The sequence below is a fragment of the Vombatus ursinus genome, unplaced genomic scaffold, assembly GCF_900497805.2.
Source record: "Vombatus ursinus unplaced genomic scaffold, bare-nosed wombat genome assembly UNPS02014973.1, whole genome shotgun sequence".
In the NCBI taxonomy this organism is placed as follows: Eukaryota; Metazoa; Chordata; class Mammalia; order Diprotodontia; family Vombatidae; genus Vombatus; species Vombatus ursinus.
Window position 1 is genome coordinate 11,381,929 of NW_020954751.1, and position 26,780 is coordinate 11,408,708.

General features: G+C 35.7%; 1 protein-coding gene across 3 annotated transcripts in view; it reads left to right on the forward strand.

The window, feature by feature from the left end:
* Positions 1–25,878, forward strand: part of PHF20L1 (PHD finger protein 20 like 1) — a 124,801-nt gene extending 98,923 nt beyond the window's left edge. For all 3 annotated transcript variants that reach the window (XM_027845493.1, XM_027845495.1, XM_027845494.1), the window contains 6 exons: positions 2,323–2,504; positions 6,386–6,485; positions 8,618–8,813; positions 15,184–15,547; positions 22,412–22,574; positions 23,931–25,878. In XM_027845493.1, the coding sequence (XP_027701294.1) occupies positions 2,323–2,504; positions 6,386–6,485; positions 8,618–8,813; positions 15,184–15,547; positions 22,412–22,574; positions 23,931–24,073 (1,148 nt within the window). In that variant the 3' untranslated portion in view covers positions 24,074–25,878. The remainder of the gene's footprint in view (positions 1–2,322; positions 2,505–6,385; positions 6,486–8,617; positions 8,814–15,183; positions 15,548–22,411; positions 22,575–23,930) is intronic.
* The last annotated feature ends 902 nt before the right edge of the window (positions 25,879–26,780 follow it).

Genomic DNA, 26,780 nt, shown 5'->3' on the forward strand with positions numbered 1-26,780 from the left:
AGGGAAATCAGTGCTATATGACATCAGTGCTGTATTAGTCAGTACATTTTTCTTTATAGATAACTCTAATTGTTAAAGAGTTCTTATTTGTATTTGATTTGGAGTCAGTAAAGCTTGGGTTTGTACCCCACTTCAGCCACCAGCAGTATGATCCTGAGTAAATCATGTAACCACTCTGTCTTTTTACTTATCTTCAAAATGAGGAGATTGGGCTCAGTGGCCTCTAAGGCCCCTTCCAGCTCTACAGTCCCTTGAAATTTGCCTCTCTCTAACATCCAGGCGTTGCTCACTGGAAAGACACTGAAGTATGATTCCACTTTCACAGGAACCAAGAGTCCATTCTTATGTAGAGAAAATTAATGCTTTAATTAAGGATTGGGCCAGGTAATACAGAAAATTAGAAGTGAAAGGTATAAAGTATGATGATGTATGCTGTGCATGCGTGTATGTAGTATGTGTTCCTATCCCCTGGTTGTTTTCTTCTTTAGGGTAAATAATCCTATTTCTTTGATCCTGTTGTGACAAGGTTTTGAATTCCATTACCATCCTCTTGATACGCTTCAGTTTGTTAATTTCTGCTTTAAAATTATGAAGTACAGAACTGAACACAACAAACCAGATATGATCTGATGGCACGATATACTATGGAACAGTTGTACTAGACATTGTACATTTGTGAATATATCCTGATTGCATTGGCCTTTTTGTTAGCTGGCTGCTTTAGCATGTAGCCAGTCCATTAATCAAAAAGTATTTATTAAACACCTGCTCTCTGCCAGATACTGTGAGTCACAAACTGAAGCACTGGAAGGAAACTAACTTGATGAAATTTATAAGGATGCCTGTAAGGTCTATGTGCTTTATTAAGTGAACTGCACAAGAATAGAGACTTAGCTTAATAGAACTCTATTTGAAAAAAGACTGGGGGTCTTTGTTGACTGAGCAACCTTTCTGAATCTTTAGTCTTTTGTCCAGTTTGTTAGTTATCTCTTCCAGCCTCATGCCATACTAAAATCGATATTTTCTAGGTCTCCAGGCTATAAATAAAAATGTTGAACAGGTGTGTGCTTACCAAAGGGTACTATGGAATGACACTAGGGATTCCCTTCTTTTCTTCCAGGTTTCTATTAGTATATTACTCAATATTCTTTAAGTTGTTGTTCAGCTAGAGGCTGATATCCAACTCACATTTTTCTTTTTATTTTTTCTTCCACAAATAAATCATGAGATGTTTTGTCAAAATCCTTGCTGAATTCTGTATGCCCTATGTTTACAACATTCCCTAATTTGACAGTTTAATAACTTTAAGGTCCCATGTTTATTTTAGTGTGATTGTCCCCTCCACCTACCCCTCTATGCCTTGGTACATGATTTTCAAGAACGTTGCTGCTGAAAAGTTTATCTGTTTGTGGCTTAGTTGGTGATGAGACTCTTTCATCATAGGTAGGCTGGTCCTCCAACAGTCTGTCACCAGGCTCATTCTCAAATCCTTTCTAACGAGGCTTAATAAGAGCTTTGCTCTGCTAGCATTGTTTTTGAAAACCCTAGATCACCTCCACAATGAGACATCAGAGTAGAACTTTAAAGGACTGCCAGTCTAATAACCCTAACAAAAAGTGATAGTGGTTTTTATTAAACCCATGCTGGCTTCTGCTGTATGTACCACTTCCCTCTCTAAGGGTTGAAACTATCATAATCCATTCTAAAAATGAACAGGGAATTTGGAAAATCAATCATGGCAACATTTGCTCACTTCCTGTTTTGATACCTCTCACATTCATAAGAAATTACTTTTTAGGTTCTTTGATTACATCTGTAAATTATGTCAGTATTCTGGGAAGTAATTCCGAATACTTTAATGGATTTAAGGCAGTTTAGTGCTCCTTATTTCAGCTATCTCAGGTTTCACTTTTTTCTTAGTAAGCTTTATTCTGTGGTTAACAGTTTGAAAGTCATTGTTGTTGCTGGAAAAGGAAGAAGTAAAAAATTAAGTTGTGCTTTTTCTCTGTCAACTTTCATACCATTAACCCCAGGCAGTGGACCTTCTCCTTTTACATTATTGTTTTGAACATAATTAGTCCTCTTTAGAGATATATTGTCATTTTGGAGCAGTCCTGTCACTCTGGTATCTGAAGCCATGGTAAAGAAAAACAAATCTTAATTGTAATCTATGTAGTTAGATATTTATTAGTTTATTGTCTTCTTCCTAGTCTTCCATATTCCCTCAAAACCATTATTCTGTGAAATATTTAGGTGTTCCTGGAAAAAAAAACACTTCTATAAAATGGAAAATATAATCATAAAACTTTCTATATTTTTTAGACTTGTCAGATGTAGAGTTCTTGGATGACTCTTCAACTGAAAGTTTGCTTCTGAGTGGTGATGAATACAATCAGGACTTTGATTCTACCAATTTTGAAGAGTCTCAAGATGAAGATGATGCCATTAATGAAATTGTCAGGTGTATTTGTGAAATGGACGAGGAGAATGGCTTTATGATTCAGGTAATCAGTTGCTTATATTTCTTACAATCCTGAATATTACTTCAGATGTTTGCTTACAAGTGTATTGTATTATCTTACCTTTTGCTAACTACTATTTTGTGTATGTATGTATGTACGTGTGTGTGTGTATGTATTTCAAATTCATTATCGTACAAAAGAAAAGCAATAGAAATCAGAGAAATTTATTCCATCAGGTAAGTAGAAAAGTCCCTTATTTTATAACCACAGTCCTACGGTATGGGCTAACAAATATAGAGCTGAACTTGAAGGCAAGAAGACCTAAGTTCAAATCCTGCCTCTAAAATTTCTAGCTATGTGACCATGGGCAAGGAGTTCATTTAACTTCTTTGAAAAACACTTCTTTATCTGAAAATGAGCTTTTTAATACCCACTTACTGTGAGGTTCAACTGAAATAATATACATGCAGTTTGCTAGTTCTGAAGTCCTGTATAGAGGTCAATTATTAGTCAGCATTTTAAATACAAGGCTTCAGGAAAGGTAACACTGAAGATAAATATAGCAGTATGGCCCATTCCTGTAAAAATATTTGAAGTGCTAAAGCACAGAATGATCTGAACCTTACAGCTAAAGACATCATAAAAGCCTTTTTAAAAATATAATTTGGGGAAAAGGGGAGGATCAGGGAAAGGATATGATGACTGCTCAGGGTGGATGGAATGATAATAAATATCATGAGCCAGAGGCTAGGTGGAAATGTTAAGTGCTTATTTTGCTTCTGTTTTCTCTGCAAAGGAGAATGATCTTTGCGACTGGAAAGAATGGAACAAAAATGACTAATAGGGAATTCATAACTAAGACAAGAACACAATCATAAGAAAGTGTCTAGCTGCATTTGATGAGGTCAAGTTACCAGACCCAAAGGAATTGTATCTTCAGGTATTTATAGACCTGTCATATAAGATTGCTGAGTTATTGTCAGTGATCTTTGAAATATCATGGAGAATTAGAGAGGTACAACAGATTGGAAGAGAACAATGACCTGGTGTTTAAAAATGTGAAAAGAATGAAATCTGCAAATTCTAGACCAGTAACCTTGACCTCCTGGCCAAATTCTGTGATACTATTATTAAAGGGATAGTTAAGGAACATCAAGGAAGTGATGATCACAGAGAACCAGTATGGCTTCATTAAAATCATATTATGCCTGATGGACCTTATTTCCTTTTTAGATCAGGAAATTTTGTAAGATATAGTTTACCTTGTTGATTGGTTTCAGTAAAATAATTGACAAAACTTCCTGCTTTTTTTATGGATGAGATAAAGAGATGTGGGCTAGGTGATATAGTAGAGTTACATGGACCAAGAACTGGTTGAATGGCCAAATCCAAAGAAAAGTCATTTGTGGTTCTGTGTAATTTGAGGAAAAGTATCTTGTGAAATGCTAAGAGATCTGTACTTGGGCCTATGCTGTTGAACATTTTGCCTTTGACTTGGAAACAGGTATAGATGGCATATCAAGTTTTTTGATGATATAAAGTAGGAGGGATATCCACCATGTTGAATGATAGAGGCATGACCTAGAAAGATCTTGGTAGAATAGAATATTGATTGAATTTTAATACGATGAAGTAAAAAGAGATAAATATAAAATCTTACACATAGATCCCACAAATCAAGACACATAAGGCAAGGCTAAAGAGCAGGTGAAAAAGATCTGGCCGTTTCAGTGAACTGCAAAGCCAAAATAAGTCAACAGTATCATATGGCAGCCAAACAATGTAATGTAGTCCTAGGCTGCATTAAGAGAAGCCTAATTTCAGGACTAGATGATAGTCCTTCTGTACTCTGTTCAGATCTTGAGTATTGTGTAGGGCTCTGGAAGCCACATTTTAGGAAGCACATTGAAAGCATAAAAAGGAGAGAAGACAGAGAAATGGAAGGCATCTAGATCATGCCATATGAAAATTGAATAAAGACTTGGTGGGAACATGATAGCTATATTTGAAGGATTGTCATGTGGATGAAAGATTAGATTTGTTATTCTTGAATCCAAAGAACAGAACTTTGTGCAAGGGGTGCAAGTAGAAAAAAAATCAAATTCTGGCTTGATATAAAGGGGAAAAATCATACCAATGAGTTATCCAAAAGAGGGATGGGCTGCTTTGGAGGATAGTGTGTTTGCCCTTGCTGGAGGTTTTAAAGTGAAGGCTGAATAATCACTTGTTAGTTTTGTGGCAGAGGACATTTTTTTTTTAATTAAAGGTATTGGTTAAACTGAGTGGCCTTTGAAATCCCTTCCACCTCTGATTTCTTCTGTGAGTCTGGTACTAAAATTGATTCCATACTTTTCAAAGATTGGCAAAGCAGATAAGTTTCTATGCAGTATCTTTCTCTTGTTTACTTGCTCATATTACTAATATGCGATGAGTGAAATAGTTTTATCCTTCACTGGGCAGAGCTCAGTGAAAGATCCTTCCAACATACTTAGTAAAGACAGGAAAGACATACCTTTGGTTCAAATGGTCATCATTTTGTTCACCTCCTTTGCTATGATATTTAGCTGCCTTTGGGAGCAAAGGAGACTTGAGCTATAGTTAGAATCACTGTATAATGACCTGGAAATAGTGAAAAACAACAAAGTATGGAGAGACTAGCCATGATGATGGAGTACAGCCCAGCTTGCTTAGCCCTCTCCCCTGCCACAGTTACTCCAACAGAGATCTAAAAAGAACACCAAGAGAAATAAAGAGAAAATACAGTGAGTCATCTTTCTAGCCTGATATCACAAATTTGACCTACAAACAAGTAGCCAAGGTGGGAGCTGTGGAACAGGGATGGCCTGAGATCGTGGTCTAAAATGCTCAGAGACCTTAGCACAGGATCACGCAGAGCTGATTGAAGGCTCAGCCTCAGGCCCAAGACAGCATCAGAGAGTCAACCAAAGGTGTGTCAAGCACTCCAAGCTAGGCCAGTTCAGAGCAGATCTCAGACTCAGCGCTTTTCAGTAGCTCATTAGTAAGGGCCCTGCCTGGAACTCTTCCTTTGCCAGTCCAGCAGTAAGGGGATGAATTCATTAGCCATGGTGACCCATAGAACATGCAAAAACAGAAAATGGCCATAAAGCCATCGAAGCCTCCTTCTACTTCCTCAAGTGATGACAGTGGAGCCCCAAAAAAGGTAGCAGAAGGTACTCAGAATGACAGTTTTCAGACCATCTAGCAACATTAAACATTTGAACTTCTAAATATGATGTCTTTGAGAAGTGACAAATGAGTTTATATATTACAAAAGGAACTGAACCACATCTGTGTTTTTACATTTTCATTATAAATATAGAAAAGCAGGAAACATAAAGAACTGACTGGCAGATGGAAGGGTGCTTCACAGATTTTCTTCTCTTCATGAGGTGAATATGGGAGTTTGTAGAATTTCAGAAGTGTAAAGGACTTCAGTGGGCTATCTAATTCGTCTTATACTTCAAAAGAATCCTTTCCACATTATAGCCACATGAAAGAAATCACAAATTAATCAAAGCAACTACACTGATAATACTTCAGTGTGCAACTGAATACGTGCTTTTTGTTTTTAATACGTATATTGATACTTTAAAAAGAAAAGCTCTAGTTAAGGATCTAATTCCAGAGAATCGGTGTGATCTAGATGGAAAAAAAGATTTGCTTTTTAATTGAGCTAACGGATCATAAACCACTTAAGTAACTTTCACAAAGAAAAGTTGTCAAATAGACAACTGTTTCAAAACTGAAATTAACCTTAAATCATGTTTAGTTTTTGCTACATGAAGAATAAATTTAACTCGTATTGTGGTAGAACTCAAACTGGCTATTTGGAAGGGAATAATTTTTTGTTTGTTTCAAAAAAGCAAAGACTGTAGCTGCATATACCTTTTGTTTTCTAACAGTGTGAAGAATGCCTGTGCTGGCAGCACAGTGTCTGTATGGGGCTGCTGGAGGACAGCATCCCAGAGCAGTACATCTGTTATATTTGCAGGGACCCACCAGGTAGGGATTTTGTTATTTGGTTTGTTCCTTAATACAATTATATCTTGAAAAATTCCATTAACTGATTTTGTGAAAATATAATGTTGTTGAGACAAAGTTAGCTCAGTAAGAACTATGTCATAAATAGGGAACACCTTCCATAATTTAAATCAAAATTCTTCCTTGTAAAAGATTAAATTGGGTCTTTACAGAGAACTGAGACTATAAGATCTTTATCATGGTAATGCCAAGTTCTCCTCCTCCAGGTCTTCCCCAGAGCTTCTGCTGTAGACTTAAGGCTTCTCTGTTAGGCAGGGCAAGGGCAAAGGAGAAGTTGCTTCCCTATATACCCTCTGGTCCCACAGCTTGGGAGGAGCTTTAGGAAACTGATTTTGAAGTTATGGGCAGGTAATGAAATCTGGTCTTTACTGTGTGCTGCTTCTCTCCTGCATCATCAGTTTTGTATCTATTCTCTCACTACCTCTCAGCCTCTCCTAGCTCTCCACAGCTGTGCCACTCACATGTATTTCCAAGTCCTATTGCCCTTGCCCAGCCCCTACAAGAAGACAATAACTTTTAATGTCTACTCTGTATCTCTGTTCATCCCCCAAGTGCCAGTGGAATCTGTTTACCTAAAAACTACAGGAAAGGGGTATCCCATGGTGAGGGTGAGATGCTACCCTATAAAATATACTTCTTTTAATTTGCTGTCACTGTCTCTGATTTATTCAACAATCATTTTCTGATTGCTATTACCATTCTCCAACAATAAGTAGGTGGATAGGATTTGCTTAGCTGCACAAATGGGGAAAAGGTACTGTCCAGAATGATACTACAGTGGGGTTGCTTAAGGGGAGTGTTATAGATAGGATATTAATATTATTTCAAAATTACCTTGGTTGAAGCCATAATATTTGAATAAATGTCTATATTCATTATATATAGCTACATGTACAATATGTGATTATTCCATGCTATAAATATTAATACAAAATTCTCTGACCTATAAATTCTCATAAATATATTTTGGTATTTCTTGTGGCATGATATTTTATGCGAAATAAAATTGATACCTTACCTCAATGTTCTTTCAAAACTGTTATCTCATTAAACTTATCTATCTTACTAAAGGAATAATCAAACAGATGCAAATATAATAATATAATTATCAATATACTGGAAAGATAGATTTGTATCTATGGTTATAGAAGGAAAATGGTCTTCTCTGTTCCCTTTTCTATGTATTCCATTCCATTCTTACCATGATTCAGTGTTTTATACTCATGTTCTTGTTGTCACAAGAACTAGGAAGATGCCCAGAGTGCTGCATATACTTGGACTGAACTCATAGAGGCATTATTCAATCTTGTTTTCTTGGAACTTTCCTTATTGTCACAGAGGCTATTCAAAAACAAATCACATCTATTTCCAGACAACTACATGTAATGGATAGATTTAGAAAAGTGACATTAAAGAATTTTAGAATTGAAAGGGACTTTAGCTTTGTAGTCCAACCCCTTCATTTTACAGATGATTAAACTGAGGCCAGTAGAGATAAACTTATTTGTTCAATGTTCCATAGCAGACCTAGGTATAATCCAAATTTATTACTGTCCTATGCCTTTTCTAATACAACATGCTGCCACCCTTTTTTGGTTAGAGGTAATTCTACATGCTAAGATCCAGAGTACTGTCCTTTTTCCCTTTTGAAAAGGAAAACTAACCAACAAAAACAATGCACACAGCTGGATCTCAAAAATACCACTCAGAAATGCAAGATTTTAGAAATTTAGCTAGAACTAAGTGACAGTTTTCAAAGCAAAAAGACGTGAGAAAAATATAAATCAACATAACTTCCCTTCCCTCTCAGCTATGGTTTGTTGGCAGATAGATAATTTGGCATTTTAGAAGTAGAGACTAGCTCCCAGTTTTTCAGCTGTTGGTAACTATATCCTTTGTAATATTTGTTCTTATGTAGCCTACTGTAATTCCCTTGAAAATGGAAATTGCTTTCAAGGTGTCAGTACTATATCCTTTGAACCTGCTGTTAGAAACAAAGCCTGTCCTGTCCCCACAAGTAGTATTGGCAGCAGAAGATTTTAAAGGAAATCCTAATTGGGTCATTTGTAACTTGGATGATTTCATTTTCACAGGTCAGAGATGGAGTGCAAAATATCTTTATGATAAGGAATGGTTGAACAATGGGCGAATGTGTGGGTTATCATTTTTAAAGGAAAATTACTCTCATCTCAATGCCAAAAAGATAGTTTCCACACATCATCTCCTTGCTGATGTGTATGGTGTAACAGAAGTACTACATGGGTTACAACTGAAGATTGGAATTCTAAAGTAAGTGGAAATTCAAAGAAAAGGATCAAATTTTAATACTGATATGAGCAAAAGAAATGAAAAATGTATGAAGTCAAGACGGGTTTTTTGTTTTGTTTTAGTTTACTCTGAAATTATTTCTTTTAAGCAAATAGGAGAGTTTGGATGGCATGAAATAACTTTATGAAGTATAAGTTAACATTACTTTGCAAATAGCTTAGAATAACTAAACCCTGGGGAAGGTAACTAGTTTTCTGTGGGTCTCCAGTTGTCCATTTTATCCCTCACATGCCAGTAGACATTGTAGAAGTCGCAGAGTTAACTACAGTGTGGTCTTACCCTATATACAACTGTAGTCCTGTATTTTTGACCATTTTTTTCTTCTTCAGAAATTCTGTAAAAGTGGTAAATTGGTCAGATGCTAGGCTAAGAAACTTCACCCCCTCTTTTCTCTTTTCTTTCTCTCTAAGCTAACATTTTGAGTAATCTGCATATTCCATGAGGAAAATGACAAGGTAAACAGTGCCTTACTGTTTATCAATATGGTGAATTCCAACTATAGAATTTCCCTCCACCAATGCAGGTCACAAACCAATTAAGTTCAAGACAAAGTTGCTTGGGGCATATAGAAATTATGTAACTTACCTAGGGTCAGAGGAGGGATTAGAACCCAGGCTTTCCTGACTGCAATCACAGCACTCTATCCAGTAAGCCATACTGCCTTTGATTGTCAGAAGAAATTAGGAGGGAAAATGCAATGGTACAAAGTAGTGAATATGTAAATAAATATACCTTGATATCTAATTTGGGTAATAGCTCACACATTTATTTAGTGCCTTTTTCACCTCATGTAAGCAACTACTCTACCCTACCTCAACCACATACAAAGATAGTCATACCCTTGTTCTTGCCATCATTCACAAATGTACCACCTACATGTTCACAAATTTCAAAATTCCCTTATTTGTTGATAATGTGTTTTCAGTCTCTTACCAAACCCTACACTTCATCCACACTGTGACCTCTAGTCCCTTGACCCCTCAGTTCTATCCCAGGCTGTCTCCCCTGTACTGGCCACTCTCCTTTTTTCCTCATCCTGACCCCTTAGGGAACCAGTCCAGCTCTACACTGTCCTATTCCTTTGAGTCTCTAATCCTTTTTTCGTATTGCCAGTCTCAGCCTTGATTCCCTCCCACTATCCATTGCCTTCACTCCAATGTACGTGCTGCTTAATGAAGGTGGAGAAAATCATGCACCCATTCTGATTGTATCCACTGCAAATTAATGTTACCTCCTCACCTGGGACCTCATTGATCACATTTTGCCTTTCTCATCAACTCAAAATCCCATTCTCCACAACCTTTTCATCCCTCTTCAGACCTTCCATGGCTCCTTATTCAGGCAGCAAAGTCATTTTCAAAAAGTGCAAGTCTGACCATGTCACCTACACCTCCAACCCCTAACTCAGTAAACTCCAGTGGCTCCCTGTCACCTCTTGGTTTAAATACAAAATCCTCTGTTTGGTGTTCAAAGCCCTTAATAACCTAGTCCCCTCTGTTTGTCTGCTTATACCTTACTCCCAGCCACATACTATTTGATACAGTGACACTGGCTTTCTGTCTGTTCCATGAACAAGACACTCCATAACTTGGCTCTGGGCATTTCTCTGACTGTCTCCCATGCCTGGAATGCTTTCCCTCTTCATCTCTGCCTCCTGACTTCCCTGGCTTCCTTTTAATTCCAGCTAAAATCCCATCTTCTGTAGGAACCTTTCCCACCTCCTCTTAATTCTAGTGCCTTCCCTCTGTTAATTATTTCCTATTCTGTATGTAGCTTGTAATATTAGATTGTAGGCTCTTTGGAGCCAGGGATTGTCTTTTTCCTCTTTTTGAATCCCCAACACTTAGTACAGTGCCTTGCACATAGTAGGTGGTTGATCAATGTTTATTGATTTGATAAAAATTTATTGACAACAATCCTATTAGGTAAAGCTGATTTTATTATTCCCTTTTTATAGGTGTTAAACTGATTTAGAGATTAGAGATTTAGAGACATTAAGTGCTTTGCCCATGTTCATATGATATTAAGTGTAAGAGCTGGAACAGGAACCTAGATCTCTTGACTTTAGGTTCAAAAACAATAGTGTCCTGAAGCAGTCTATTCCATGCTTGGACAGCTTTAATTGTTAGGAAGTTTTCCTTTATGCCAGCCTGAAATCTGCCTTGTCACAAACTTACTACAACCTTGTAACTTACAGATGTTGATGGGTTTGCTCTCTCTTTTTTTTTTGCCTTTGTTTCCCCAGCATTTAGCTCAGTAACACATGGTAGACATTTAGTAGGCACATACAAATGTGATATTCTAGATGTGACCCAAGGTACCATCAGATGAACAACTGACTCATTCTCAGAACCTTTCCTTCACTATTGCAGCTGAGGATTTGATTCCCTTTTTTTGACTGTCATTCACAGTTTTGACTTATATTGAACCTTGATTTTTGGACCAGACTTCTAATTTCATTGTTATAGGAAACTATTAATGAGGAGACTATCCATCAATGCAGGCCTTTTCTGTGATTGTTTTTGTCCTAGAGAATTGCCTTGAGCACTGAGAGCTTAAATGACTTGTCCACAGTCACACAGCCAGTGTGTGCTAGAGGTAGGACTTGAACTCAAGGAGGCTGATTTTCTGTTCATTGCCATTCTCTCTGTCAGTGAGTGTATAATCTGCTGAGACGTTTACCTCTTTTTAACACAGAAACAGCTATTTGTCTCCCATCCTGTACATGAATAATTGATATTTTTTAGATCTCAAGTGTAGGACTTTCCATGTCTTCCTATTTAATTTCTGTACCATTTTAGAGGGACAACCTTTAAAAAAAAAACTGTATGATTCCTTTAAACAACACATTGTAATGTCTTGAAACCCATGCCAGTCAAAAAGTTATTCCTAATGCCTAACTTAAATTCCTTTTTCTATTTGTTAAAACTGCCTCTTTGTATTCTATTTTATGCCAAATTGCTTTCTGCTATCTTCATCTTAAATGGTTTCCCTTTGAATCCATCATCCATTATTTAATTTCAACTCAACTCTTTTTTTCTCAGAATGAATACATTCAGTTCCTTTACCCTTCCCCATTGTCTCTTTCACTTAAGTTTATGATTGTTTTATTTGTTCCTTAAGTCCTTTATCTTTCTGCTATTTTATGACCTGACCTGAACAAGATCTTACTAGTATTAAATAGAAAAGAAGGAATTACCTTGCTTTTCCCATCATCTTTAATCTAGTTTCTTTCTCAGTATCATTTCTCCTGTATTCATGTTCTTACTAACATCATTAATGGTCCTATCTCAGAAATTTTTGTGGACTAACAAACAGATAATGCCTTTTAAATAGTATTTTCAGTGTTATCTAAAACTATGATAAAATTCAATAGAAATTAAAAGGAGGTTGTTAAGGGAATAACTTCAGAAGTTATTTATCATTAAAGAAAAGTTCTTTCAATTAATTACAATAAAATCAGAAAATAAGTAAAATAATATTTCTTTCACCGAAAAGCCCAGCTGTGATGAATTGGCTTCTGCTTCCCTTAGGATACTGATCCTGTGAGTTCTGATGATGAAAGTAGTTTTGAAGAGGAACAAGAATTTCATATAGAAGATACACACTTTACAATTGTCTCAAAACCTTTCATGAAGTAACTGTGGAGTTAGTCTTGATTCTGATGTCTTCCTTGACCACTATATCCAGTTAGTTGATAAATCTTATTTATCCTATTTCCATAAAATCTTCTATATCTATTTCCTTCTCTAGACTTAAAATTTCTACACTAGTTTAGGCCTTCATCAGCTTCTGCCTAAGAGTATTTCAGTAGCATTATAATTGGCCTCCCTGCCTGCACACTCTTCTCAATCTATTCTGTCCTCCATATAGCTATCAAATTATATATTCCTTAAACAGATATAACAATGTCACCCTACCCACATCCACTCAAAATCTGCAGTAGTTCCCTATTGCCTCTTGAATAAAATATAAACTCCTCATCCTGTTATTGAAAGCTTTCTGTAGTCTCACTCCAGCCTAATTTTGCAGTCTTATTTTATGTAACTTACATTCATATATTCTGCATTCCATCCATATTGACATGAGAGGAGGCACAAGAAGTTCTGCCTCCTGCCTCTCTCTTTGTCTAAGTCAAACCTGCACAACTTGGCAGTAAGTAGGGACCAGAACTAAAATAGGCTAACCTTCTTCAGACCGCAGATAGGTTTATAGTGGCTCATTTTCCAAGTAAAGGTATAATTAATGATTAAATTATTTTGTAAATAAACTATATTTTAAAAAGGAAATTTCAATTAATATCAATTAATTATACTTATTACTTAAGATTTTTATTTGTCATGAAATCACATTAATGTTAAAAAAAAATTAGTTTGCTAAGCAATACAAGTTTTAATACATTTTTCAGGTTTTCTTACCGTTTACATTTAGTAATGACCAAAAACACCGTGAAAAGATATGATTCTCCCTCCTCTCAGACTAGAAACAGACTGATAATGGTTGGTTGTTGTGGGTAACGTGACAAATGGGAGAAGGGTGTGCAGTGGCAACCCACCTACCAAGTTACATAACAGGCACAATAGTGCCTAGTGGAAGGTGGGTTAAGTGGGGCACCGACAAAGCAGTTGTTATAGCTTTACTTTCTTTCACGTCCTCTACATTTTTCGTGGGCCACCTGAAATCATTTGGCGGGCCTCAAGCAGCCCGCGAGCCACATGTTGTGCAGGCCTGGTCTAAGTGGTTCCTGGAACCTATTCTCTCTTCACTGCCACTTCATCGAATCCTGAGCTTCCTTCAAGGCATAGCTCAGGCGCCACCTCCTGTAAACATCCTTTCTTGATTCCCTCAACTCCACTGGTTCCCTGTTACTTCTAGGATCAAATATAAAATTTTTGGCTTTTAAAATATAAAATATAAATAAATATAAAATATTTGACTTTTAAAACTCATGACATGACCCTTTCCTACCTTTCCAGTCTTCTTATACCTTACTTCCCCTCCATACACTTTGTGACCTAGTGCCACTGCTTCCTTATACAACACATTCTATCTCTCAGCTCTGAGCATTTTCTCTGGCTGTTCCCCCATGCCTGGAACTCTTCCTCTTCCTCTCTGCCTCTTTCTCTGGCTTCCTTCAGATCTCAGCTAAAGTCCTACCTTCTGCAAGAAGTTTTGCGTAGTCCTCCTTGAATCTTCTCTCTGAGACTACATTCAGTTTATCCTGTATTTATGTTGTCTGTACATAGTTATTTATATGTTGTCCCTCCCATTAGACCATGAATTCCTTGAGAGCAGGGTACTGATTTTGTTTTTTGGCCTTTTTTTTTTTGGTATCCCCAGTACTTAGCATAGTGCCTGGTACATAGTGGAAACTTAATAAATGTTAATTGAATGACTGACTTTCCCTCTTGAAATGACTTTTTGTATTATTTATTATTTTCTTGTGTATATATTGTGTTCCTGCAGTAAAATGTCCATTTCTTGAGAGTAAGTATTCTTTTTTGTCTTTGCCCATTGCCTAGCATAGTGCCCAACAAGTAGTAGGGGCTTCATGAATGTTAAATAAATTAAATTGAAAATCTGATGCCCAAAGGAATATTTTCTATACTCCGCTATTATAATGAATTCTCCCTTATCTGCAAGAGACAGGGTAGAGTAGAGAAGTGCTGATACTACTGAACAAATGATAAAAGGCAAACTTGTGTTCATTTTGGCACTTAGGACATACACACACACACACATTTAATTGTGGAATTTCAAACTTCAGGGAAAATAGCATTTTACAAACAGTTTAATAATCTCATGTAGACATTTCCTCTATTACAGTTATATTCTCCCCTTTTTTTTACTGCCTAAGGCCTGTCACTCTCCTAGTGATGGAAGCCCTATAGTGGCCCAGGTTGTGGTCAGGCAACATGAGAATGTGGTAGGTACATAAAATAGGTCCTGGGCCCATCTGAATAATCCACTCATAAATAACTAATGGAGATGTGTTGCAATTATAAATTTTGTTATAATATTTTAATTGACTGTAAATGGAGAAATTATCATCAAAATTAATCAAGATTCCTTTAATACAGTTGTTCGCAAACTTTTTGGTCTTTTTATACTCTTAAAAATTATTGAGGTTCCCAAAGAGGTTTTGCTTATGTGGGTTATATCTATCCATATTTACCATATTAGAAATTAAAACATCTTAGTATTATTATGAAAATGGTTTTGACCTTATTAACCCCCTGAAATGGTGTCAAGGACCCCCAGGGATCCCCAGACCTCACTTTTAAGAACTACTACTTTAATATCAAAATTTCTCTTCCCACCTTCTTTCAAGGAACAAGCATCATCCTGACCTTCATCTCTGGGCCTGTTCAGGGAAGCGGAAAGACCGTGATCAAATAGCTGTTGGGGTAGAGAAAAAAATGACAGTGCAAGACACTCTTAATCAAGAAGAACGGACTTGTTCTACTCAGAATCATAAAGAGACTCCTAGCTTGCCCAGGAAAATGGAAGGAACATATATTACCAGTGAGCACAGCTACCAGAAACCACAAAATTTTGGTCAGGATTGTAAATCTGCTGACCCTGTGAGCTCTGATGATGAAGATGTTAGTAGTTTTGAAGAGGAACAAGAATTTCGTACAGAAGATACACACTGTTTACAATTTTCCATAAAAGAAGATGGTATGAGCGAACAGGTAATTTTTTTTTCATTTGACTATGACTTTGAAAAAAATCAATATAGAAAAATTCTATGAGAATTCAAACTTAATTAAGTGGAAAAAGTTGCTTCTGATAGTGCAAATTTGAAAGAACCATACAATATTTTTTACATGAAGTTTCATTTGTTTCCTTTTCAAGCAATACTGCACATTAAATTTAGATTAGAATAGCAGTTCTTTAACACCTTACCAAGGGGAGAATACCAGTTGTATTGTTTTTAGGAGAGAATTCTAGAGAGAATTTAGGGGAGAATTAGGAGATAATTCTGTTCATTCACATACTGAGGTACTTACTGTAAGAATGCCCTACCTAACAAATTTAATTGGTTTCTTTGGAAATGCTACAGGGATGAATTAGTTATGTAGGAGCAAAGTTAGCAGTGGACAGCTGGCCAGACAGCTATACAGCAAGGGTTCTGGGAAGTTAGGTGACATTTGGTTATACTGTATTAATGTTGTTATTGCAAAATGACTTCAGTCATTATTGTACTCTAACAGAGAAGGCCTTTCGTTCATATGCTGCCAATTGGATTTGTAGAAATTCAAACATTTTTGGACCTAACTATCAGTCAAATAAGGATGATGGATTAGTCATAGGATCATGGGTCTACAGCTGGAAGAGAACTTAGAGGCCATCCAGTCTAACCCCTTCATTTTATAAAAAAAGAAACTTGAGACTTAAAGAATTTTAATGACTTGCCCAAGGTCACACAGGTAGTAAGTGGTAAAACTGGGATTTGAACTCTTGTCATCTGACTTCATCAGGTACTCTTTCTGTTATACAACAGTGACTTCTGACATCTGTAGATAAATAGAATGTAAAGTCCATGCGGTCAGAAATGTTTTTATTTTTGTCTTTTTATCTTCAGAGAAATAGTTTGTCAGGTAAAACAATTAATTCTGCAGAAACTTTTAGTGAAATAGCAAATGGCCAAACATTGCAGTAGTGGGAATTCACAACTTTACAATGGGATGTAGTTACAATGATGCATTAAGATGTTATTGGGAAATGATAGATAGTATAATATTATGAAGAATTTACTTTTTTTCCCTCCCACGGCACATCTGGAATACTCATCTGCAATTCTCACCTATAAATGTCAGTTTAACATTAAGATATTTTTTATAAGTGAAATTAAAGTCATAATTTATAAATCTAAAGGTTAATAATTTATGGTTTTACTTAGAAAAAAAATCACCTTGCCCTTAAAATAAAATCAGAGGCCTCTGATGATTAGAAATAAAAATGTTTATATTCAGTGAAATAATAGACTTTTTGTTATTCTTTCAGACTATGCAACATTGACCAAAGCATGATTTGACTCCTTTCCAAAACCTTAATTCCGTAAATCAGTGGAAGTGGCAAAAGACAATTATGGATAGAAAGCTATCAGTAGACAGATTTAAATAAATGTGTTGATGGAGAGAGGGATGCCAGTAGATGTTTGTTAGGTAGGTAGATGTCAATAGATGAGTAGGTGGATGTTGATAGAACAAATTGGTTGATGCCAGTTGATAGGTAGATGTTAATAGGTAGAGAAGCAAAGTGGTTAGACTGGGCACTTTCCCCCAAAGGAGAAGAAACAGACTAGTAAAAATACTTAGATTAATTCATGAGTCTATGAGTTTAGGCTCTGATACTAAAGAAATAGTACCATCCTCTATGTTTATCTTTCTTATACCTCCTTATGATTAGTGTATTCAAAGGTGCTTAATATCTGCTTGCCCTGAAACGACATAGTTATGAAAGACTCTAGCTCCCTTTGGCAAACTCAGTATAAAGTTACACAGACTCTACTCACCTCAGGTCACTCCAAATTGTTTCATAGGTTGGACGGGAATGGTTCCTAGGTTGTAGGTTGTATGTACAGTTTATTTTCCTCGAATCAGACCAAACCTGGCACCTAGGGATGGAACTGGGCAGAATTGCACATCTTAATTTCTTTTTCGTCTTGTAAAACAGATTTACAGGACTTCCACCCATGATTTTGAAGTTATTAATATCCCCTGTTGTTACATTAGAGGTAGATGGGGCTACATTTCTCTTCTTTGAAATCTCGAACTGAGTTAAAGCAAGTTGGTAGGTGGATGTTGCTAAGGCAGAGAATTATTGACAGATAATGAGAAGTGAAGATATAGATTTTGATGTATGCTAATAGAAGAGATCTTGGAGACCATCTAACCTAGTCTCTGTGTGAACAAGAATATGTTCCACCTTATCCTAGATTAGTGATTATCTAGTCTTAAAAATGTCAAGTGATGAAGTACCTACTATAGGATCCACTTTTGGATAGCAGTAATTGTAAGAAAGTTTTTCCTCTTCTCAAGCCTAAATTGGGTTCTTTGCAATTTCCAACCATTACTTCTTGTTCTTTCTTGGACCAAGCAGAAGAGATCTAATTCCATTTCTATGTGATAGTCATTTAGAAATGTGAAGAGAGTTCTCATATTTGCACTTTCTTCTTTTCTTGAGACTATCATCTCTGAGTCCTTCAACTCATTCTCATCTAGTGTGATACTGAAGCCTTTCTCTATCCTAGTATAAAGGAGCCTCATGGTATAGTAGAAAGAGCACTGTCCTGCCAGAGGACCTGGGCTCATATCCTGCCTCCCACATTCATTACTGATGTGTCCTTGTGTAATTAACCTCCCTGGGCCTCAGATTTCTGATATGTAAAGTGAAAAGGTTGGACTAGATATCTTCTGAAGTCCCTACTAGATCTAGAAATACTAAAAATGAACAAAATAAAGAAATATAGCTTATATCTTATCCTGACTACCTAGTTAGGGCATGACCTCTGTCCAGAGTACTACAAGTTCTGAATTTTATTTTTTGAATCAGTAGAGACTTCAGGATACAAATGAACAAGGTTCACTTGAAGAGGTGCACATATACACACTACTACCTGTCCTTGCCAACCCTTGTCTTCAAAAAGCTGTAATGAGTTGCATTTTACTCCAGGTTGAACACTGTGCACATGAAGATTACAAAGGATTGCCATGCATATATAGGTATCTTGCTAATGATATTTTAGTTGACTGATCAGAAGGTGGTGCTCAAATTTTCCTTTTCTAACACCAATAGTACTTGAAATTGCAGGTGTAGCTGTTATATTTTAAGCACCAGATATTTAGAGAGATTCAATTCATAAAGAGTCATTGAACGTCTACTCTGCAAGGCTTCTATTCTGGGCAAATTGTATTTAAATCAGATTTAAATAAATTGATGCATTTTTCAATTGACTTTCAAAAAAATTAAGAAAAACATTTCTTTCGTTTTTGATTAGTATTTAGTAGGTAATGTCTCCTTATATTTTGATTGCCTCCATGTATTCCATGTAAATAATTCAATAAGCAAATAAGGGGAAATCACTATTTCATGAAATGCTATAGTGAATTGTTTCATAAAGTGCCTTTTAGTAACATTTAACATGGACAAACATTTAATACGGACCTAACTTTTATACAGCAAATATTGTCTCATTTCATCCTTACCACAACCTTGTGAAATATGTGCAGTTATTATCTCCATTTTACAGATGAAGAAACTAAGGCTGAGAGAAGCCAAATAACTTGCCCAGTGAAACACAGTAATTGTCTTAAGATAGGATTCAAAATCAGGTCTTCCTGATTCCATTTCTAAACTCAAACCACTATGCCACCTTAACTGTCTTGGTATCTTACAGTTATATCAAGATACCATATTATCTTACAATTTAGACTTTTCACAAATTCAAAAAGGATTTCATACTTCTGGTTTTTTAAGATATTTAACAATAAAGTCCAATACAATATAACAACCCTCTGTTTATCATGTACTTTGGTCAACACATTATGCAAATTGATGAGTCTCCCCTTCCCCACTAAGATTTAAGGAACTCCTGGTAAGAAAATTCCCTCTACCACTGCTTATAGTCTTAGAGAGGTCCTGGGTGGGGCTAAGAAGTTAAGGGATTTGGTCAGGGTAGCTCAGCCATCATGTGACAGGAGGTCAGAGATGTAGTTCTTCTCCTATTCCTAGTTTTCAGACCACTTTCCCATAGTCTCCTGGTGCTGGAATTACAGAAAAAAATTTTTAAGTAATCGTTGCCCTCATAAAGCTTATATTCTCCTGTGGAAGGGAGGAAGGGTATAATAGATAAAAATATTTTTTTTTCTTCTGTGTGTTTATTCCTCTGTCCAATTATATTTCATTGCTTGAGTATTTTTATAGTATTACCTTTTCAATTGAGGAAGAATACTTCTTTGAATTAGTGAGAAATGTAAATTATAGAATAGAATTAGTAATTTAATTCAGAAAATATGTTAGGAGTTCTTTCTATGTGCTAGGCACTATAGAGTGGAGAAGTATCAAATGTTTGATAATGACCTTATCTCTGAGTACCTTACAATCAAGTTTGATCTAATACACACAAATACACACACACACACACACACACACACTACGTGTCTTAAGTCTGAAAGGTCTTAGTACAGTTCTAAGCTTACTAAAGGTTAGAACTACATGAAGACTTTTGGCATACCCTGTATTTCAAAATAACAAACTTTACATTTAGTCAGTATTTCACCAAAATAAGTTTTTACTAAACAATATTAGTACTTGACATTGTTAGTATGTGATTTATGCTTTTCAAAGTGTTTTCATATGCATTATTTAATTTTGTTTTTCATGATCCAGTGAGGTAGACAGTGCATATACTCTCATTTCTGTCCAGTTCAATTCAATTTATTGTCCAGTTCAATCACACAAACACAAACTGATAAGCAGCCTTCCCCTTCAAGGAGCTTACGGTCCACTGAGGGGATACAGCAGGTAAAAAGAGAAGTAGATATATGTTGGTTGGAGGAGGGAGACAGCACTAACATCTGGGAAAGAAAAGGAAAGGTATGTATGTATAGGTAGTATGAGTTTGGACCTTGAATGAATCCAGGGATTCTAGGAGATAGAGGTGAGGAGGAAGTGTATTCTAGGCATGGGAGATAGTTTGTGGAAAGGTATAGGGGCAGGAGATAAAATGCCTGGCACAAAGTAGGCACTTAATGAATGCTTATTGACTTGACTTAGAAATCTTCTACATAGAGGTGATAATTGACTTACTGTAGCCAGTGTAATTCCTAAAAATGACATGGATTTAGAGAAAAAGGAAGGTCCCAGGACAGAGCTTTGGAGGACCCACAGACAGGAGTGGAACATGAATGATTATCCTGCAAAGGTAGTGCAGAAGGAATGGTCATGAAAACCCAAGGAAGAAGGAATGTCTTAGTTAATTAATGTCTTAGAAGATTGTTGCATGTTAGTGAGGTAACATAAGTATTCTTATCCCTATTTTATACATTAATTGATTGATTACATGTTTTGCCTTGGTCAAGCCAGAAAAAGTCTCATAACTCTTAATTCAATGCTGTCAACACTCTACCATACCATACTTGCTCTCCAGGCATTTCAACATCATATTATGTCTGGTGCTGCATATATTGTATTGGTCCAAATATGGGTCACCCTTTCTGTAGATCTAGCTTGTATAAAACTATTCCTCAAATGATCTGTGATTTCATTGGTGTGGATGCCACCTTGTCATTCTAACTCTTTTATATTTAATAGGTGATATGTGTAAACTTAGTTTATCTGGTCTTCAGACAATAGACAGAAAATATTGTTGGGCCTCAACTGGAAGCTGTTTCAGCTCTGTAGAACAAGCCAAAGTTTATACTTCACACAGTTTTTTTTTTTGTTTTGTTTTGTTTTTGTTTTTTAGGCAATTGGGGTTAAGTGACATGCTCAGGGTCACACAGCTAGTAAGTGTCAAGTGTTTGGTCTGAGGCTGGATTTGAACTCAGGTCCTCCTGACTTCAGAGCTGGTGCTGTATCCACTGCGCCACCTAGCTGCCCCGAATATATTTTTTTTAAATATATATATATATACACACATATATTTGGCTAAGCAGTGGGGTTAAGTGACTTGCCCAGGGTCACACAGCTGTTAAGTTCACACAGTTTTTGAGATCATCATTTCACCCTCATACCATAGTGAGGCACTGAGTGTTAGAACATTAGTGGTTATTATTTTTCAACATATATCTATCCTAGTTGAGTTCTCTATACAATAGTGAAATCTCAGGTCTAATATCTTGTCTGTCTGTCTCTCTGTGTCTCTCTGTTTCTCATTCTCTGTTTCTTTTCCTTTGAAAGAAATCCTTTTTGGTAGCGGGTGGGTGGTCTATCTTTAGACCATTATGGCACTCATGCTGCATAGCCTCAAGGGAAGGGACAAAAAAGTTGCTGAAACTTTTGAAGAAGATTTATTAATAAGTCTGATTTAGGTGTTACTTCAAAAAGTAAAAAGTAAAGTAAAACAAAGTAAAAAACAGAAAAGAAAACTGCTTAACCTACTAACTTTAAGCAGATAAAATCTGTGTCTTTTATTTTGCTATTTTCTTGAATTCTTAAGTCTTATATTCAGCCATTGGAACAGAGTGATTGCTTATACCAAGTGAATAAGGAAGATTTAGTGTTCCTTTCAGCTCCTAAAATGAAATGCTGTAATTTAACCACCAATTATTTCATTATCAGGTTTGAGAGGCCAAGCTGGCAAAACATTTTGATAGGGTAATTTTTTTTCCCTCTTTATTTTGCAAAGTTATTTAAAATCAGTTGAATTTCTGCTCCAATTTTTGCAAAGGGAATATTATGTCCAGTAGTTTGAAATATATATTAAAATACACATTGTGACTTAGAATGATACCTTAGGTGTTGAAATGAGACTAGAATTGAAATAATAATATGAAAAGCTCTTTTTAAGGGAGTCATTTTTGTTTCCTCTTAATGATCCTGTGGAGAAGAATTCAGCAGAAGGGAATACATTATTCATCTATAATGAAAAAAGAAATACAGAAGAAAAAGGAGACTCTCATCTTCAGTGGCAACTCAACCTTCTCACACATATAGAGAACGTCCAAAATGAAGTCACCAGCAGGATGGACCTAATTGAAAAAGAAGTTGATGGTAATTTGAGAAAAAGCTAAATATACAAAATTTATCATAGTTATTTTATTAATATCTTTTAAAAACTAGCATTTATTTAACTCTTTAACATTTGCAAATGCTTCCCATATTAAGAACTGCTCATCTTTTCCTCATCTTTGTATTATTATTATAGTTTATTTTTAGAAAGAAAAGAACTATACCAGAAATAAATAAATAGAAGATATTTTGACCCTTTCTTTTTATTGCAGTTATATTTCTACTGCTATTATGGTAAAATGAATGGAGTGTCTTACTATAGCTAAGTAATAATACTGTGACAATACTAACCTATGGCATTTTAATGGTTCTTTATTTCAAGCACTTTAACACGCATTTTACTTGATCCTCACCACAGTCCTGAGATTGACAGTGATTATTGACCCGGTTTTGTAGATAAGGGAATAGAACTTGCCATGCAGTTAATGACACAGCTTGGACTGAAAGAACTAGGGTGTTGGGATTCCTAAAGCAGTGTGCTTTCCACAGCACTTTGTCTGTAACGCAGAACCCTGTAGACAGTAAATACCGTGTTTGGAAATGTATGGCCATAATTCCCTACATTTCACAAGTCACCTCTGCTACTTTTTGCTTGTTTTACCGTAATTATATTCATCCACAAAGGAGGCTTGAAGTAGTGCTTTCAGATAAGCTGTAAGGTAATGTTAACGAAGAGCATGGGGACATAGACGTTACTGAACTGGGTTCTATTATAAGTTAGAGAAGATTAAGGATACTCACATTATAACAGCTGTGATCTGATTCTAGTATATATTTTCCATTTAATTTTTAACATAAATCTTAGTTTCATAACTTTGAAGAAAATGTGAATTTTTGGACAGGCTGCTATTGATGAAAACATGGACTTTTATTAATTTTTTTTTATAGTTTAGATAAGGGATCATCAAGTAAAGGAACTGAAGAGGACCTTAAGACATGATTCTGGTTCACCTTTCTCCATTATAAAATAAGTGTTTGGGGCAGGGTAGGGGTAGGGGGGAGCTTAAAGAACCCAGCATGATATGACATTAAGTAAAGATGATGCAAGTTTTCAAGTGTTTGAAAGTTTTTGAAGAGAGTGATGACTAGATGTTTTCTATTTCAGCTGAGGACACATTAAGGAAAAAGTTGATTTAAATGAAAAACTTCTTCCTGGTGATAGTAAGAAAACAAAGGAAATTTTAATCATTTTGGGCTGGGCAACCATTGAAAAATAGAGTAAATATACCTTTCTTAGAAGGGGATTAGCTGCATAACAAAGTGTCCTATCTAACATTTTAATTCTCTGATGAATTCTTCCACATGTCATTTAGTTTTCCTTTTTTCTTCTTTCTTTAGTTCTGGAAAGCTGGCTTGATTTCACTGGAGAATTGGAGCCACCAGATCCTCTTACAAGATTGCCACAGCTTAAGCGCCATATAAAACAGCTCTTAATTGATATGGGAAAAGTACAGCAAATAGCAACTCTTTGTTCAGTATGACAAAAGGGAAGAAAACAAGAAAAAGAACATGATTGTCTACAGCAAACGTTGTTTTTATTATCTGCCAGATTGACAATGGAGAGTTAAAAGCTTAGTAACTTTTTACTAAGTTTTGTAACTAGAATTTGTAACATCAGTATGATGGAGCCTTGGAGAGGAATGTGGTGACTAGTCCTATCAAGAAGGTCAATATCTAAAAATATCAAAATATTAACTGTGCAAGCTACAAATGGTAGTTATATGTACCGAGGATTGGCAATATGGAATATGATCAATACTAAGTAAAACTAGTTGACTGGATTTTTCAGAACTCATTTACCTGAACCTCAAGATATCCATAAAAACAATATTTTTTTAAAGTTTTAGTAGAAAGATACAAATTTGCAAACCAATATTTTACCCACAACAACATTCTAGGGAAAAAAATCAAAATTCTTGAAGAGTTCTACTGTATTGCTAATGTGACACAGATCCAAAAAGAATTGTGTGATTTATTCAGCCACACAAAAGTTTTGGGTCTATAAATTCATACAGGATCATGAACTGTTTTCCTGAGTGATGACTCTCCTTAATCATTTAAGACAACACAAGCTTCACTTCTGGGCTGGGTATAGCAGAGTGGGGCTCAGGGACATCAGGAACTTGTGGAACGCTTGTTTTTTCAAATGAAATATTTAAAAAAAAAAGAATGGAAATCCTCATTATAGTCAGTCTCCAAAAAAACGAGAGGTATATAGTGGTAAAATGTGCCAAATAATGATGATACCACTGGAATGAGAGTTTAAGACTTGGGAATTTTGTTTCCCCAAAATTTGACAGGGCTAGCAGTCCATCCAAAATACTTCTGCATTCACACATACACGCACGCACACATACACCTACCTGTGTCTTTTATGTGTGTGCATATATACACACGTGTGCACATGCATGCACATGTGGCCATGCATATGTTTATGTTGTCATGTTCACATGTGTGTGTGCGCATGCACACACAAACTTCTGTTGCAGTATTCAGGGTTCCAACTATTATTCTGTTCCTGAGTTGGTGTGTTTGATGTTAACACTTAGAAACAGACTAAATGACCTCAGCTGGGATGAGGAACAATGACAGCATTAAACCAGTTTGTAGCTGTGGTTTGCTAAATAGCTAGATAAAATATGGGGGCAATTTGGTGATGGAAAGTTGTTTTTATTTAAAATCTTTTAAGTTTTGGTCACAAATGGACAAACTTCAGAAACCAAAGGCAACTTAGTTGCCATTTAGCTCTTGCTGGATTTTGAGCCTAGGTCCACTGTGTGCCAGTGCTCATACACATTGTTTGCTGCACCCAGTGCTACATATACATGTATGTGTGCCTGTGTATGCTTGTTTTTAAACATACACTCACATACATATGTACATAACCTATACATATTTATATCTACACATGTCTAGTTTTATTACCATAGACTATAAGAATTGATGGTTAACATTAAATGTTGCCTTTTAACAGAAAGTTTCTAAAAATTAAAAAATGTATGTACAGGTTTTGAAATTTGTAAAAAAAAATTTAAAAAGACTGTTAAAGGGAGGCTGTTTAACTAATGCTATTAAGATACTTGAACATTTTATGCCTCACTACTGTTTATCAGTTCTGGTGATCTGTATAAATGCATTTTGGAACCGATAGATGGTCAACTTGAATTTAACTTTGAAAAGAGTACACACCACTGTACATTCAAAATTTATTTAAATTTGCAAACACACTGTTCTATATGTAAGGTACTGTATGTAAAACTCTTTATTAAAACTATTCCACATATTCTCCATTTTCCACTTTTCGTTTTGCTCCCTTATATTCTGATGTAAAGAGGTGACTAAAATGATGTGCAGTCACAAAATGTTTTTGTTGCCTTTTGAGATTCTTCAATTTAAAAAATGTGCCAAAGATAATCAATCATAGAATATGTGTTTCAGTATGATGCATTAACTTTGTCATAAAGCTGTTACTGAGTAATTGATAGCTTTATCAGAGATGGCATTGCCAGGTAACTGCTGAAAAAAAAGTGTTTCTATTAAAGTAACATATTAGTGCCTATCTTTTATGTCTGGAGTAAATTGCTAGTATTAGTATTTTAAGACTAGTAGTAGATCTTTTGTTTGTGTTCAAAAAATAATGGTTCTCATCTTTCTCTTTTTGGGCTACATAATGAATATTGGGTGCCCTGGACAACTGAGAAAACCTAATTGTCTATCAAATTATACCCTCTTTTTTCCTCCATAAATGGAACCATGTGTTGTTATCCTCTTCATAATTCTTTTTCCCATACACACAAGCTCATTACACAAATAGTGATTCTCATCTTCTCAAGCACCTGATCTTCAAGTCAAAATCCAACTACAGTTATACAGCCATCTGGCCTAGCAACTAGTGAAATTAAAATCCCATTTATAATAACTAGTAAAAATTTTTGCTGAAAATTATTTATTGAAATTCCAAGTCAGGCTTTTTGAATTTATCTGTGAATCAGTCCATATATCCATATATAACAAACATTTATTAAGTACCTACTATGCATAAGGCACTAAGCTAAGTGTTTGGGGAGAGAGACAAAGAAAAATCATACATGACCTCTGTTCTCAAGAGGCTTCTAATATGGTATATTGGTGAATTAAGATATTCAAATAACCATAGGATAAAGTTAAACATCAGTATGCAATAGAGAT